This window comes from Enhydra lutris, unplaced genomic scaffold, assembly GCF_002288905.1.
Source record: "Enhydra lutris kenyoni isolate GAN:26980312 unplaced genomic scaffold, ASM228890v2 scaffoldscaffold3, whole genome shotgun sequence".
Taxonomy (NCBI): Eukaryota; Metazoa; Chordata; class Mammalia; order Carnivora; family Mustelidae; genus Enhydra; species Enhydra lutris.
The window spans coordinates 45124630-45137226 of NW_019154087.1; the positions used below are offsets into that span (position 1 = coordinate 45124630).

General features: G+C 48.1%; 1 protein-coding gene across 2 annotated transcripts in view; it reads left to right on the top strand.

Annotated features, from left to right (window-relative positions):
- Positions 1-10333: 10333 nt before the first annotated feature.
- LOC111156897 (meiotic nuclear divisions 1) overlaps positions 10334-12597 on the top strand; it is a 67392-nt gene continuing 65128 nt past the window's right edge. Inside the window, exon 1 of one of the 2 annotated variants that reach the window (XM_022518034.1) lies at positions 10334-10435. In XM_022518034.1, the coding sequence (XP_022373742.1) occupies positions 10433-10435 (3 nt within the window). In that variant the 5' untranslated portion in view covers positions 10334-10432. The remainder of the gene's footprint in view (positions 10436-12597) is intronic. The other variant, XM_022518038.1, reaches the window with a different exon arrangement.

The following is a 12597-nucleotide window of genomic DNA, read 5'->3' on the forward strand; positions in this document are numbered from 1 at the left end:
TATCCGCATCCTTGCAGATGGTAAGAATTCATTCTTTGTGAAGCTGGGTCCTACTCCATTGTATATCTATCTCCCACATCTTCTTCCTCCATTCATCAGTGAACAGATGCTAGGGCTTCCTTCATAGTTTTGCTATGGTTGATAATGCTGCTATAAACATCACGGTGCTTGCTGGGTGGCTTAGTGGTTAGGCCTCTGCCTTTGGCTCGGGTCATGATCCCAGGGTCCTGGGATCGAGCCCTGCATTGGGCTCTCTGCTCAGCAGGGAGCCTGCTTCCTCCTCTCTCTCTGCCTGCCTCTCTGCCCACTTGTGATCTCTGTCTGTCAAATAAATAAAATCTTAAAAAAAAAAAAATCACAGTGCTTGGACCCCCCTGAATGTGCATTTTTGTGTCCTTTGGGTAAATACCTAAGAGTGCAATTGCTGGATCCTAGGGTTGTTCAATTCTTAGCTTTTGAAGGAACCACCATACTCTGTTCCAGAGTGGTTGTAGCAGCCTGCATGCCCACCAACAGTGCAGGAGGGTTCTGCTTTAAGTAGAACATTACCTGCCAGCAATTTCCTAAGGAGGAAAAGGAAAACCTGGGGGATAACCTGATTCACCAGCATCAGGCAAGTAGTTCCAGAAATTCACTCAGGGTTCCTGACGCCAAGCCCCTTGAAGCCACCAGCATGCCTCTATCAAGGAGAATTCTCAAAGATCTCCTTCTGACTTCACCACCAATGAAACTACAGAGAAAATGTGGCATATCCAACTATCTAGATGATCCATTTAGTGAAACTAGAAAGTCAAGCTTCACTTTTAAATCGTCAAAGGCTCCCTGGAATCATTTTGACTTTTGTCTCTGGCATCATTGTAACTCTTTGGATGAAAAGACTAATCAGTTAGGAAACTTCACCTTTGACAAATGACAAGACATCATCCAAGTCTCTATCGACCTCAAAAAGCCACCTAACTCTAGATGCTGGCCACTCCACCACAACCTATGCCCAGTGTAATAAACACTGTTAGATGAAAGAACACATTCTATGTTAAAAATACACAATAGTCAATCTCATCTTCCCTTTCCAATCAAAGTGATTTCCTAGGAAAGAGATGTTCCACATACCTTCATAAACCAGAAATGAGCAGAGAAAATGGGATCCCCTGTAATGTTCTCTCTGCAGGGAAAATCAGGAACTCTTGCACCCACTCTAAATTGCTGACAGCTACTTCAGTTCAACTTTGTGGCTCCACTAGAGACAAGAGAAAAGCCCAGGAGGTTTGGGGTGAAAGAGAAGTTTTACCTCCCATCTTGACATGGATATGACATTGCGTCCAGTGTACCTGCTGATTTCTCTGAATGTTGACGTCCTGTGACAAGCTGCATGACTGACTCAAACGCTGATGTTTAAAACTTTAGGTCTCATGAAGCCAGAGTGGAGAAGTGTTGTCAGGTGGGGATAAGAAGGTACCTCTGACCTAAGGCCTGCACACCTGCTCCAGTTCCTGGAGAAGGGGAGACACATGCTTGTTTCTTAAGTAGTAATTAGCTTCATTCTAAAGTCGACCAATGCCATTATCCTTTTTTGGAGTAGTGAAGCTACTCTTCCAAAAAAAAAAAAAAAAAAAACTCAACTCATCTGTTCCAAAGGCAACATGAGTCAGGACGGTTTCCTCCAGGCTCCAGACCCTCATCTGGAGGCCCCTCCTACCTCATCCTGACAACTCATTACCACCAAACTCAGGGCCATGGGGCACAATGCTGAGTTGGTGGATGGCTCTAGCTCACTCCTAAACTTGGGGAAACAGGATATAAAGCTCACCACTGCCTCCTGGAGAAACAAGCTCCAGCACATTGCCTCTCAGGGTCTCTCACCCAGCACCTCACCACTGCCCTCAGTGTGAACAGGCTGTACGGAATCATCTTTGAACATCTTTTGCACTGCAGCTCGCCACTGCCTTCAGTGGTGGCAAGCAGCATTGCCTTGCCTTCCAGTGACTATCTGTAGCTCACCACTCCCTCCAGTAACATGAACCTGCACTGTCAGACCTTCCAGCGTCCTGCAGTGCAGCGTGCAACATCCTCCACTGGTCTCAAGCCACACTGGCATGTCTTCCACCATCACTCAGACTGCAACTCAGCACTGCCACCAGTGGTGTAAATCCTCACTGCCTTTCCTTCCCACGTCTTACACTGTATCTCTCCACTGTATCCATTGTTCGGAAGCGCCAGTGATACATATTCCAGTGTCTCACCCACTGCAGCTCAGCACTGCCTCCCTTGGTGGCAAGCTGAACTGCCCCATCTTTCAGCATCTGTGGCAATGGAGCTCATCACTGCCTCCAGTGGTGGAAAGGTGAATTATTAGAGTTGCTTGATGGCATAGCAGTGCAGAATTATGTCACTGGAGGCGGTGCTGAGCTGCATTGGGAGAGCTGCTGAGAGACGTGCCAGTGCAGCTTGCAGGCACTGGAGGCAGTGTTGAGCCACAATGTGAGAGCCTGGAAAAAATGGAAATGTCGGTTCCCACCTGTGGAGGCAGTGGTCAGCTGCAGTGTGAAGGATGCCAGAAGGATTTGTAGCTCTTCTGACAGCCAGAAGAGGAAGTGCTGAGATGCAGTGCGAGAACATGGATGGTGTGCTTGTGTAGCTTGTTGCCATCGGAGGCAGTGTTGAGTTGCCACTGGATGGAGTGACAGTGAAGTACCTCGCCACTGGAGCCACTGGTGAGCTGCAAGGAGTGGCAGTGCAGTTTTCTACCACTGGAGGCAGTGGTCAGCTGTAATGCAAGGCAAGACAGAAGGTTTTGCAGTGCTCATTAACACCACTAGAAGCAGTGATGATCTGCAGTGCGAGACAATGAATGGCATGCCTGTGCAGAATATGGCCACTGGAGGCAGTGAGAGGGCTCCCACCTTGGGAAGAGTTCACAGGAAGTTTCTGGCCAATTCTCACAAGCTTTCTAACCAAACTGATATTGATTTGGCTAGAAAGCTCATGAAAATTGGCCCACATTATCCGGTGATTTGGGCGGCCCACTCAGTGTTTGGAATGAGTTCTTGAGAATTGGCTGAGACCTCACAGGATTATGGGCCAAGTCTGCGCCATTCCCCTAAGGGCCCCCACTTTCCGAAGAGAGTTCGCCTGAGGCTTCCGGTCAATTCTCACAAGCTTTCCACCTAAATCGATACCAATTTGGGTAGAAAGCTCGTGAGAAATGGCCCGCATTGTCCGATTTGAACCGCGTGCTTGCTTAATGTTAGGGTCCATGATCAAAGGAATGAGACTGATACAAAGCGAAGGTCAAGCAAAGCTTTATTTTGCGCCAAGCATCAAGAATCAAACTGACCGGTCAGGGCTGTCTCTTACAAAAAGGTGACGACGATGACCCCGGCAAGTCTGCTCCCAATGTGGCTGCTCTGGACGAGGCCTCTCTGCAGATGAGGCCACTCCGGACACTCCCAGGCCAGTCCCCGGATGAGGCCTCTGCTCGGTCGGAGCCGCTCCCAAGAAGAGGCCGCTCTGAACGAGGCCACTCCCAGGACGAGGCCGCTGCTAATGAGGTCACTCCCCAGACAGGGCCGCTCCCAAAAAGAGGCCACTCTGGAGGAAGCCTTTTCCCTGATGATGCTGCTTCCGCAGGGCCGCTCACCGAGGAGGCCTCTTCCAGACGAAGCCGCTCCCCAGAATGACGCAGCTCCAACGAGGCTGCGGCTCAGGGTGACAAGGCCGCTCGTGGCTCGGGGTGGCGAGGCCGTTCGCGGCGAGGTTGCTGGCGTCTAGGCCATTCCCCGTGGCATCGCTGCCAAGGGCCATGGTGTGTGGGCAGGGCCGCTGGCGTCCGGGCAGCTGGCGTCAGGACCGCTGGCGTCTCAGTGGTGGCGAGGCTGCTCCCCGAGGCACCGCTGCCAAGGGCCGCGGTTCTGGGTGGCGGGGCCACTGGCGTCTGCAGCGAGCGGCTGAGCTGCTCCACGACATGGCCGGAGACCCGCGGGGGATCGCCCATAGTGTCCTTGCCTGTGGCTGCCAGGCCCTGCGCCTTGCCGCCCGCCAGCCCCTCGCAGCGCTCCAGCGTATCCTTCTGCTGCATGATGGTCTCTGCAGCACCGCAGCCTGCAGCCCCTCCTCGGGGCTCAGCGCGCTGCCCTGCATGGGCAACGCGGGCGACGGGCAGCCGGCTTGCGCCGCCTCCAGGGGCAGTGCCGTGCACACAAAGCGGCTGCCGGGTGGCGGGCCGTCTTGGGCGCCAGCGGCCACGACGAGCGCCAAGCCAACGGCCAGCAGCGCTAGCATCCCGTCGCCACAGGGCTCACTCCAGCATCAGCTGTCGGGCGGGCGCCTTCGGGGTGCATGGTGGAGGCGCCTCCGCTGCGGGCTGAGGCCCAGCATGCCCCTCGAGGGCAGCTTGAGCGCGGGAGCTAACGGAACTACCTGCCTCCCGCAGCTCGCGGTCTCAGCTCCGCGTACAGCTCTGACAAGAGCTGTTACAGCTCTTATAGCTCTCCTTCTCTCTCCGCCGACTCTCCTTCTGCTCCCGCCGACTCTCCTTCTTCCTTCTTCTGCCTTCTTCTTCCTCCAACAGCTCTCCTTCTCCTCCCACAGCCTCGCAGACCAACCTTTATGGAGGTGGTTGAGCCCCACCCCTACACAGGCGGCCAGTTGAATCCCAATTCACCTCAGTGGATATACGCGCGCCCCACCAATTGGAGGTCTCCACCCGGCCTGCCCCGCCCCTACATCGGGGTGCACAAGCAAGTTCCTCTAGGGGAGGGGCAGGCCCTTGCACTTAGTGTTGGGAATGAGTTCTCAGGAGGTTCTGGCCAAGACCTCTCCGGGCAAGCCTGTGTTATAGCTCTGAGGACCCCCGCCATTGGAAGCGAGTTTGCCAGAGGTTTCTGGCCAATTCTCACGACCTTTCTACCCAAATCAATACCGACCCACATTATCTGGTGATTTGGGTCGGGAGCGTGGGGTGTTTGCAATGACTTCTCTTGAGGGTGCAGCAGAGACCTCTCGGGATTAGGTGCCTAGCTGTGCGATTCCCTTGAGGCCCTCCGCCATCGGAGGAGAGTTCGCCAAAGGTTTCCAGGAATTTCTCACGAGTTTTCTACCCAAATTGATAGCGATTTGGATAAAAGATTCATGAAATTTAGCCTGCATTGTCCCGCCATTCCGCCTGCGCACATTCACATCGGAAATGAGTTCTCGAAAGGTTCCAGAGGAGACTTCGGGGGATTACCGGTGAACCCGCGTGATTGCCAAGGGGTCACCCGCTGTTTGAAGAGAGTTTGTGGGAGGTTTCCTGCCAATTCTCCCGAGCATTCTGCCCAAATCGAAATCGATACCTATTTGGGCAGAATGCTCGGGAGAATTGGCAGGAAGCCACTGGCAAACTCGCTTCCCATGGCAGGGGCCCTCAGGGGAGCTGCCTGGGTCTAGACTGTGATCGAAGGCATTGCAACAAGAACCTCAGGACAAAGTGCTCCATACGCGCCCCCCACACCGCCTGCCAGCCCCAAATCGCCACAGAATGTCAGCCAATTCTGACGAGCTTTCTGCCCATATCAATTTGCGCAGAAAGCTCCTGAGAATTGGCCAGAAACACCCAGCGAACTCACTTCTGGCAGCGAGGGCCCTCCTGGGCACCACCTACCCCTGCCGGTAGTCCCGCCCAGTCATGCTGGAACCTCGTGAGAATACGCTCCAAACGCTGGGCACACGCTCTCACGGCCCAATTGCTGCAGAATGCCAGCCAATTCTCACGAGGTATCCGCTGATATTGAATTTCCGATATAGATATTCCAAATCGATATCGATTTGGGCAGAAAGCTGGTGAGACTTGGTTGGAAACCCCTAGTGAACTCACTTCCATGGGCGTGGGCCTTCAGGGGAGCCGCCTGGGCCCCACCGTGGTGGTCCAGTGCAGTCACGGCAGGAACCTCGTGAGAGCACGCTGTAAATACCACGTGGTCCGAATTTCTGCAGAATGCAGGCAAATTCTACGACTTTTCTGCCCAAATCAATTTGGGCAGAAAGCACGCGTGCGCTGCGCGCTTTTCTTCTTCTAATAAATTTTAATGAAACTTTGGCCCCTAGAAACAGTACTTACATGTGTGGCCTCTGCCGCCGGAAGCGAGTTCGCCAGGGTTGTCAGCCAGTTCTCTTTAGCTTTCTGCCCAAATCGATAGGCAAAAAGCTCTTGAGAATAAGTGCGCATGAGAACTAGAAAGGGACCGCACTGTAACTGCAATCTTTAGGGTCCAGAGTTTAATTAAAATTCATTGTAATAAACATCAAGCTGACGGCCAAGCATTTCCAACAGTATTCACAGCATCTAAAGAATATGTTGGACAGTCCTCTGGAGGTTCTGTTGTAAAAGAACCTGATGCTGGCTGTACAAATCATGGGTTATCACTACATCCTAGCTTTTCAAAGAGATTAATTTCTTTCTTAAGTCGAATAAAATTTAAATTGGTCTCCATTTATAATGTCAGATTTGTCATTTTAATGCCCCTTAGGCGCATGCCAGTAAGTTCCCTATGAGACTCGAGGATAGACAAGCTCTCAATCTTGAATGGTGTATGGATTTGGTATTTGGTCTTTGTTCTATAAAGGACCTTTGTCCTTCTTCATTGTGTAAACAAGTCATAGCCTTGCATTTATGTATACAGCTTTTTTTCCTGATGTATTTATAGGCTTTTTGATTTTTCATTAAGTCTGTGATTTATATTTTGCTCTGATGGAATGAATACTAAAATTTATCTTTTGAGTGTCCTTTCTGAAAACAATGGAGGGACACTAAAAATTTCTTGGGTTTGGGACGCCTGGGTGGCTCAGTTGGTTAAGCAGCTGCCTTCGGCTCAGGTCATGATCCCAGCGTCCTGGGATCGAGTCCCACATCAGGCTCCTTGCTTGGTGGGGAGCCTGCTTCTCTCTCTGTCTCTGCCTACCATTCTGTCTGCCTGTGCTTGCTCTCTCTCCCTCTCTCTCTGACAAATTAAAAAAAAAAAAAAAATTTCTTGGGTTTGGGTTTTTTTTTTTTTTTTGAGGATTAAAAATCTATAATAGGTTATAAGTCTAGAAGAGGACCCTCAATCAGTCTTGGAAGGAGAGCTGAAACAGAAATGAGAAATAAGCCAAATGGGACGCTACCAACTGATAACTGTGAATATTAGTATTTTTGAATCCTGCTTCTATTCTTCTATTTATTTTTTGTTTGTTTGTTTGTTTAATCAAGCAGGCACCATTGCCATTGTGGGCTCTTTGGAAGTTTCCAGAAGCAGAGATATGGCATTCTTGATATAGGCCAGTTGCCCCACATATAAGCATATTTCAAATTGTGCTTTGAGGACTCACTTCACGTAAAGCCAGACGCACCCTTTTCCAGAGCAGATAAGTTCAACTAAAGTTGTGGTTTATTATTGCTTAAGTAAAGAGGCAGGAAGGGCAGATGACATTCTATCTACCCAGCCCTAATGTCTTTTGTTATCATTGCTTTTGTCACTGAACAAAGGTCTAAGCACTTGCTATACACCAGGCTTTAGGGTAGGTGTAAGGATATAAGGATGAACCAAATCCTATAACCTCTAAGAGCTTACAGTTTGGTTAGTGAACCAGGCCAGGCAATTATAATACCAGGAGCTGCTTTTATATGTATTCACTGGCAAATATTTATAGAGTCTAATTGGCCACTGGGGAACAGTAGCAAACTAAAAACTCCCTGTTCTTATGGAGCTTTATTCTACTGGGGTGAGACTTAAATGAATATATATATATGGTTGGATATGTAACAATTTGTGGGGACTAGTGCAAAGTGGAAACACAGAGCCCTTCTTCAAAAAGAATGTTAAAAGGCTTTTCCCTTTTTCCTGTGGCCTCTTGACCTACGGTTACGGTTTTCATTTGCTATCTAATGTCACACACTCTTGGACATAGGGATACTTGCTAGGTAAGTAGAGACCCTCACCGGCACCTAGGGCCCCACTCAGACTCAACTCAGACTCTTCTGGGCTTGCACCCAGGTACCCTGCCAGGAGTGGAGGGTGGCAGAAGTTGCTGGGTGGTGCTGAGGAAATGGGTAGCTAAGAGCTCACCCCAGAGGAACACAGAGGAGGGGTGTTGGAGGCGGACCACTGATGAACCAAGGCTTGCTGAAAGAGGGCAAGAGAGCATAAGTTGTCTAGGGAAGAACAGATAGTTGAATGCTGTGAGACCAGAGAATGCTCAAGAAGAAATGAGAGATGAGACAGGATTACAAAGAAAAGGAAGTTACCTACTCTGCCTGTTCTCCCAGATGGAAAGATTAAAAGAGCATCAGTTACTCTGATACAGAGCAAATTAAGGTAAGAACCATTAAGTGTTATTAATATAGCACTATGGAAGTTCCAAGTTCTCACAAGATTGATGGGGACAATACTGATTTATGTTTGTTGTCCCCACATAATGGTAAATACAGTCCCTTTCGTCCAGTTTGGATGATAAATTATATACTTATTCTATACCAGTGTTTCTCGACATTTTTTTCCATTGTCATCCCTCTCAGGAGCTCTTGTAGACATTTTTTTATAATCCCTCCCACCCCTACTCCATAAAATTTGAATACCAGAAATATGTCATGTATCTGTTTAGGTACTATAGTCCTTTGGAGGGCCACAAACCATCTGATATTTTTTCATCCTCCAGGAACCAGTTTGAGTATTGTCCCTGTAGGGACGGCTGATCTGTGCGAATGACACAATAGCATTGCCATTTCTAACTCAGGGGATGCCATGTGACTGAAAAAAGTGATTATGTTGACTATTTCTTGTTGGAAAGTTTCTCCTCTCTTGGTTTTTTCATTTTCCTACTGGTTTCCCTACCTTACAGATTTTCCTGTCTCTTTTTAAATGGCTTTACCTTCTTTTCCTGCTTCCTAACAAGTTTCCTCTCAAGGACACACTTTCCAGAATTTCAAGGAAGAACTAAGAGAAGGTTCTTCAATTCGGGGTACATGTCCTTGATGGAATCATTCTGAGGTTTGGTACTCCAAAAACAGTTCTAAAATGAATGTGGTGTGCTATGATAAAACTGCAGAGTGCTGTAGGGTACCACAGAAGGGACCCTCTCTGCTGTGCCGTGGGAGTGGGAAAACAGAAAGATTCCTGAAGGTTACGTCTGAAGCGGGCTAAGAGTAAGCCAAGTGAAGAAGAACCACGTCTGATGGAGGAACAGGTATGGCAGTCTCAGAACCAAGACAAGCCTTCCCACAGACGTCACCTTTATGATTTTTGTCAAATCTAGATACCACCAGGGCAGTTAATATTTTTCTTAAATATCACTTTCATTTTTTCAGACAGGCGTGTTTCATTCATATCTGGAGGAATGTGTGAGAAATCTAGAGTATAATGTGTTGCTTATGTTTTTTCTAGTACATAGTAAAACATGTATTAAATGGCTACCCATTTACTATTTAAAATCACCTGACGTACCGTCGGTCATATAGTACTGTAATGCAATCTATAACAAACTAAAGTAATGGAATTCTATGCAATCAATATATCCCTTCTTCGCTTCCTTTTCTTAAAGAAGCAATAGGAGATACAAATTCCCAATTTAGATGCCACTCTTTATGCTTTCAGTAAAGTTAGAATATTTTTAAATGGTCCCCAATAACGTAAAATAATTTTCAAAACAATTGACAAGTCTGAGTTAATTTTGTAGTGACTTTAGGCAAAGGGGCCCAAGCTTTAGACCCAATCCCCATCTATTGTCAGGTCATGAAGGAGCGAGTTTCCCACAGCTTTCATTTGAAATTCATTCTCTTGGTTACTTAAAAAACAACAGACTATATATAAACAAGCCAAATATACAAAGGGATTTTTTTTTAAGATTTTATTTATTTATTTGACAGAGAGAGAAGTAGGCAGAGCAGCAGGCAGAGAGAGAGGGAGAAACAGGCTTCCCGCTGAGCAGGAAGCCCCGTGCGGGGCTCCGGGCTCGATTCCAGGACCCTGGGATCATGACCTGAGCTGAAGGCAGCCGCTTCACCGACTAAGCCGCCGAAGAGCCCCAAACCACCTCTTTATGTTATTTTTTTTTTTTTTTCTTTTTTAAAACAAACTTAGGCCGGCTTCTGCAGCGCGAAGAAAACACGCACTGAAGTGACGGCTCAAGACTTTCTCAGAGAGAGAAAAGGAGTCACGCACGTTCTACACAAGGAGAAGAGGTGGGACCAGTCGCGCCGCCGAACCCCCAGTCCGCCCCTCTCGGGCCGGCCTCTCGGAACCGCCACCAGGGGTCCCCGGGGCCGCGGGTCGGAAGTCAGCTTCGCTCCTACTTCCCTCCCACCTCGTCCTTGTAGCGGCTCCGCCCCGCTGCGCAGTAGGCGCCAAAATCAAACCCGCCTGAGCCCGCCCCGCCCCTCGCCTCCCGCTCAGGCCCGGCCACCGGAAGACCCGCCGCCCGAGCCATGGTAAGAGCTGAGGCCGCGCTCCCGGGTCCCGCGCCTCCCGTCTCCGGGCCGCAAGGCCCCTACGCAGCTTAGGGCCTCGGTGGCCTTGGGGTGCTTGGCTTCTCTATTGGGGCCGCCGGGCCGACATAGCTGGGGCCCGGGGTCCGCGACCCCAGCGACCCCCGCGACCCCTGGGCCTCTCCGCCCCCCTACCCCCGGCGCTGCCCTCGGAGCACACCCGAGAAGCGTTCGCGAACGTGGCCCGGTGTGCCTCACAAACTTAGCGACCAGTCAGAGCACGAGTCGCTTCAGAACCCGAGCCTCGGGCTCCCGGGGTTTGGCCGCCCAAGCTGCAGCCTCTTAGGAAGAACCGGGAAGGGTGTGAGCGGGACGGACCGAAGCCTTGGATCTTAATGGCTCTTGTGTTTTGACAATTGAGGGTTGCCATGTATTGTAGTTCTTAGAGCATGTTTCTGAATGGCTCACGATTTCAGCAGTAACCTAGCGAGTCTTTTATGCCAGTAAGATTTCTTTGAAGATCGCTGCTTTTTCCCTAAAGTTCAGGGGTCGATGTCCTTTTGTGCTTCGGATTGCTAGTTGTTTGGTCCCTTTATTAGAGAAGCACTGAGTTCGCCTTCCTTGCATACCATGATAGGTTAAAGTTCTGGTAAGATTCCAGATCGACCTTTTATCTTGGTGAATTTAATGTCTTACACCTCATCAAATCACTTTCATAAACCTTCGGTTTGGTGTCATTTTTTTTCTGCTTCTGTTGGCAGAGAATCAACATCTAATTAAATGGATCTAAGATTTTAATATCTTAATTTAGTTAAGTGGCCGTTATTTTGCTGGGCATGATCTAGGTTGTACGGTATTTATTTGAGGATACTTGCCCAGATGCGATTACAACTGATAACGGCTTCTTTGTGGTTAAACTAACAACGCAGCCACCTGGGCATAAAGTGGTCTCAGAAACAACAGGACCACAGTTAAATCTGTTGCCAGTGCTGCGTGATTGCATGTTTCTCATAGTTACTGGTCTAATACAACTGACAGAACTATGCAGCACAAATGCATTAACTTTATCCTTTACCTAATCTACCTTTACATTTGAATCACCTTCTAATACTAAATGGTAATATGCTGTTAACTATTTTCAGATGATTATCTCTGATAATGAAGAAACATGAAATAAATTAGAATAAAATTTTGAGATACATCCTATTTTTTATGTATGCTGAAGAAGTAAGTTTAGTGTTACCTTGATCAGAGACAAGACAAACCTTTGTTCTCTTTCCTGATTGTGAGTTAATAGCTGTTTGTTTTGATTTGGTTAGGCTTCGTGAATAAACAGTTATTATAAATCCAGTATATTTTTGGAATCGGAGAAATGCAGTGTACTCTCTGTTTTGAGGGCAACAGATATCCTCTATTTTAATTTTTCTAAATTTTATTGTAATTGGAAAACGGCGCTGATTTGAGGAATTCTGTAACTCCTAATTGGAGATTTCTTAAATGTATGGTTTTTTAAGTGGTTTAAAATACAGGTTTCCAGGGCACCTGGGTGACTCAGTGGGTTAAAGCCTCTGCCTTTGGCTCAGGTCATGATCCTGGGGTCCTGGGATCGAGCCCCACATCAGGCTCTTTGCTCCGCAAGGGGCCTGCTTCCTCCTCTCTCTCTGCCTGCCTCTCTGCCTACTTACGATCTCTGTCAAATAAATAAATAAAATATTTAAAAAACAAAATACAGGTTTCCCCCACTCTTTGAAACTAGCATTCCTATGAAGCCTTTCATAATCTGAAATGGCATGAGGTGAGGAAGCAATTATTAATTATTAATGGAAAAAATTTTTGAGCATTCCTAGACCCCAAAGAATAACTTCTTAGGCTTAAAAAAATTAATTTTTTTTCCTCTCAGGCTTTTGGGATACCTTAGGACAGAACTTGCTAACAGGGGCACAAAATAAATTGAGATACAGCCCACATTCTCACCGACACAGTTCAAAGCTGTGGTGGCTTATGCTTGAGGTGCTGAATGTGGTTCCCAGGGAAGGAACATGGTGGGCCCTTCGCAAAACAAATGCTCAACACTATTTTCCTATCTTTGCTTTTTGCCTTTATTCATACCAGTGAAAATACTCTTACGATTTCTTTTGATTAGTGAAAACAGGTACTAATGTAGG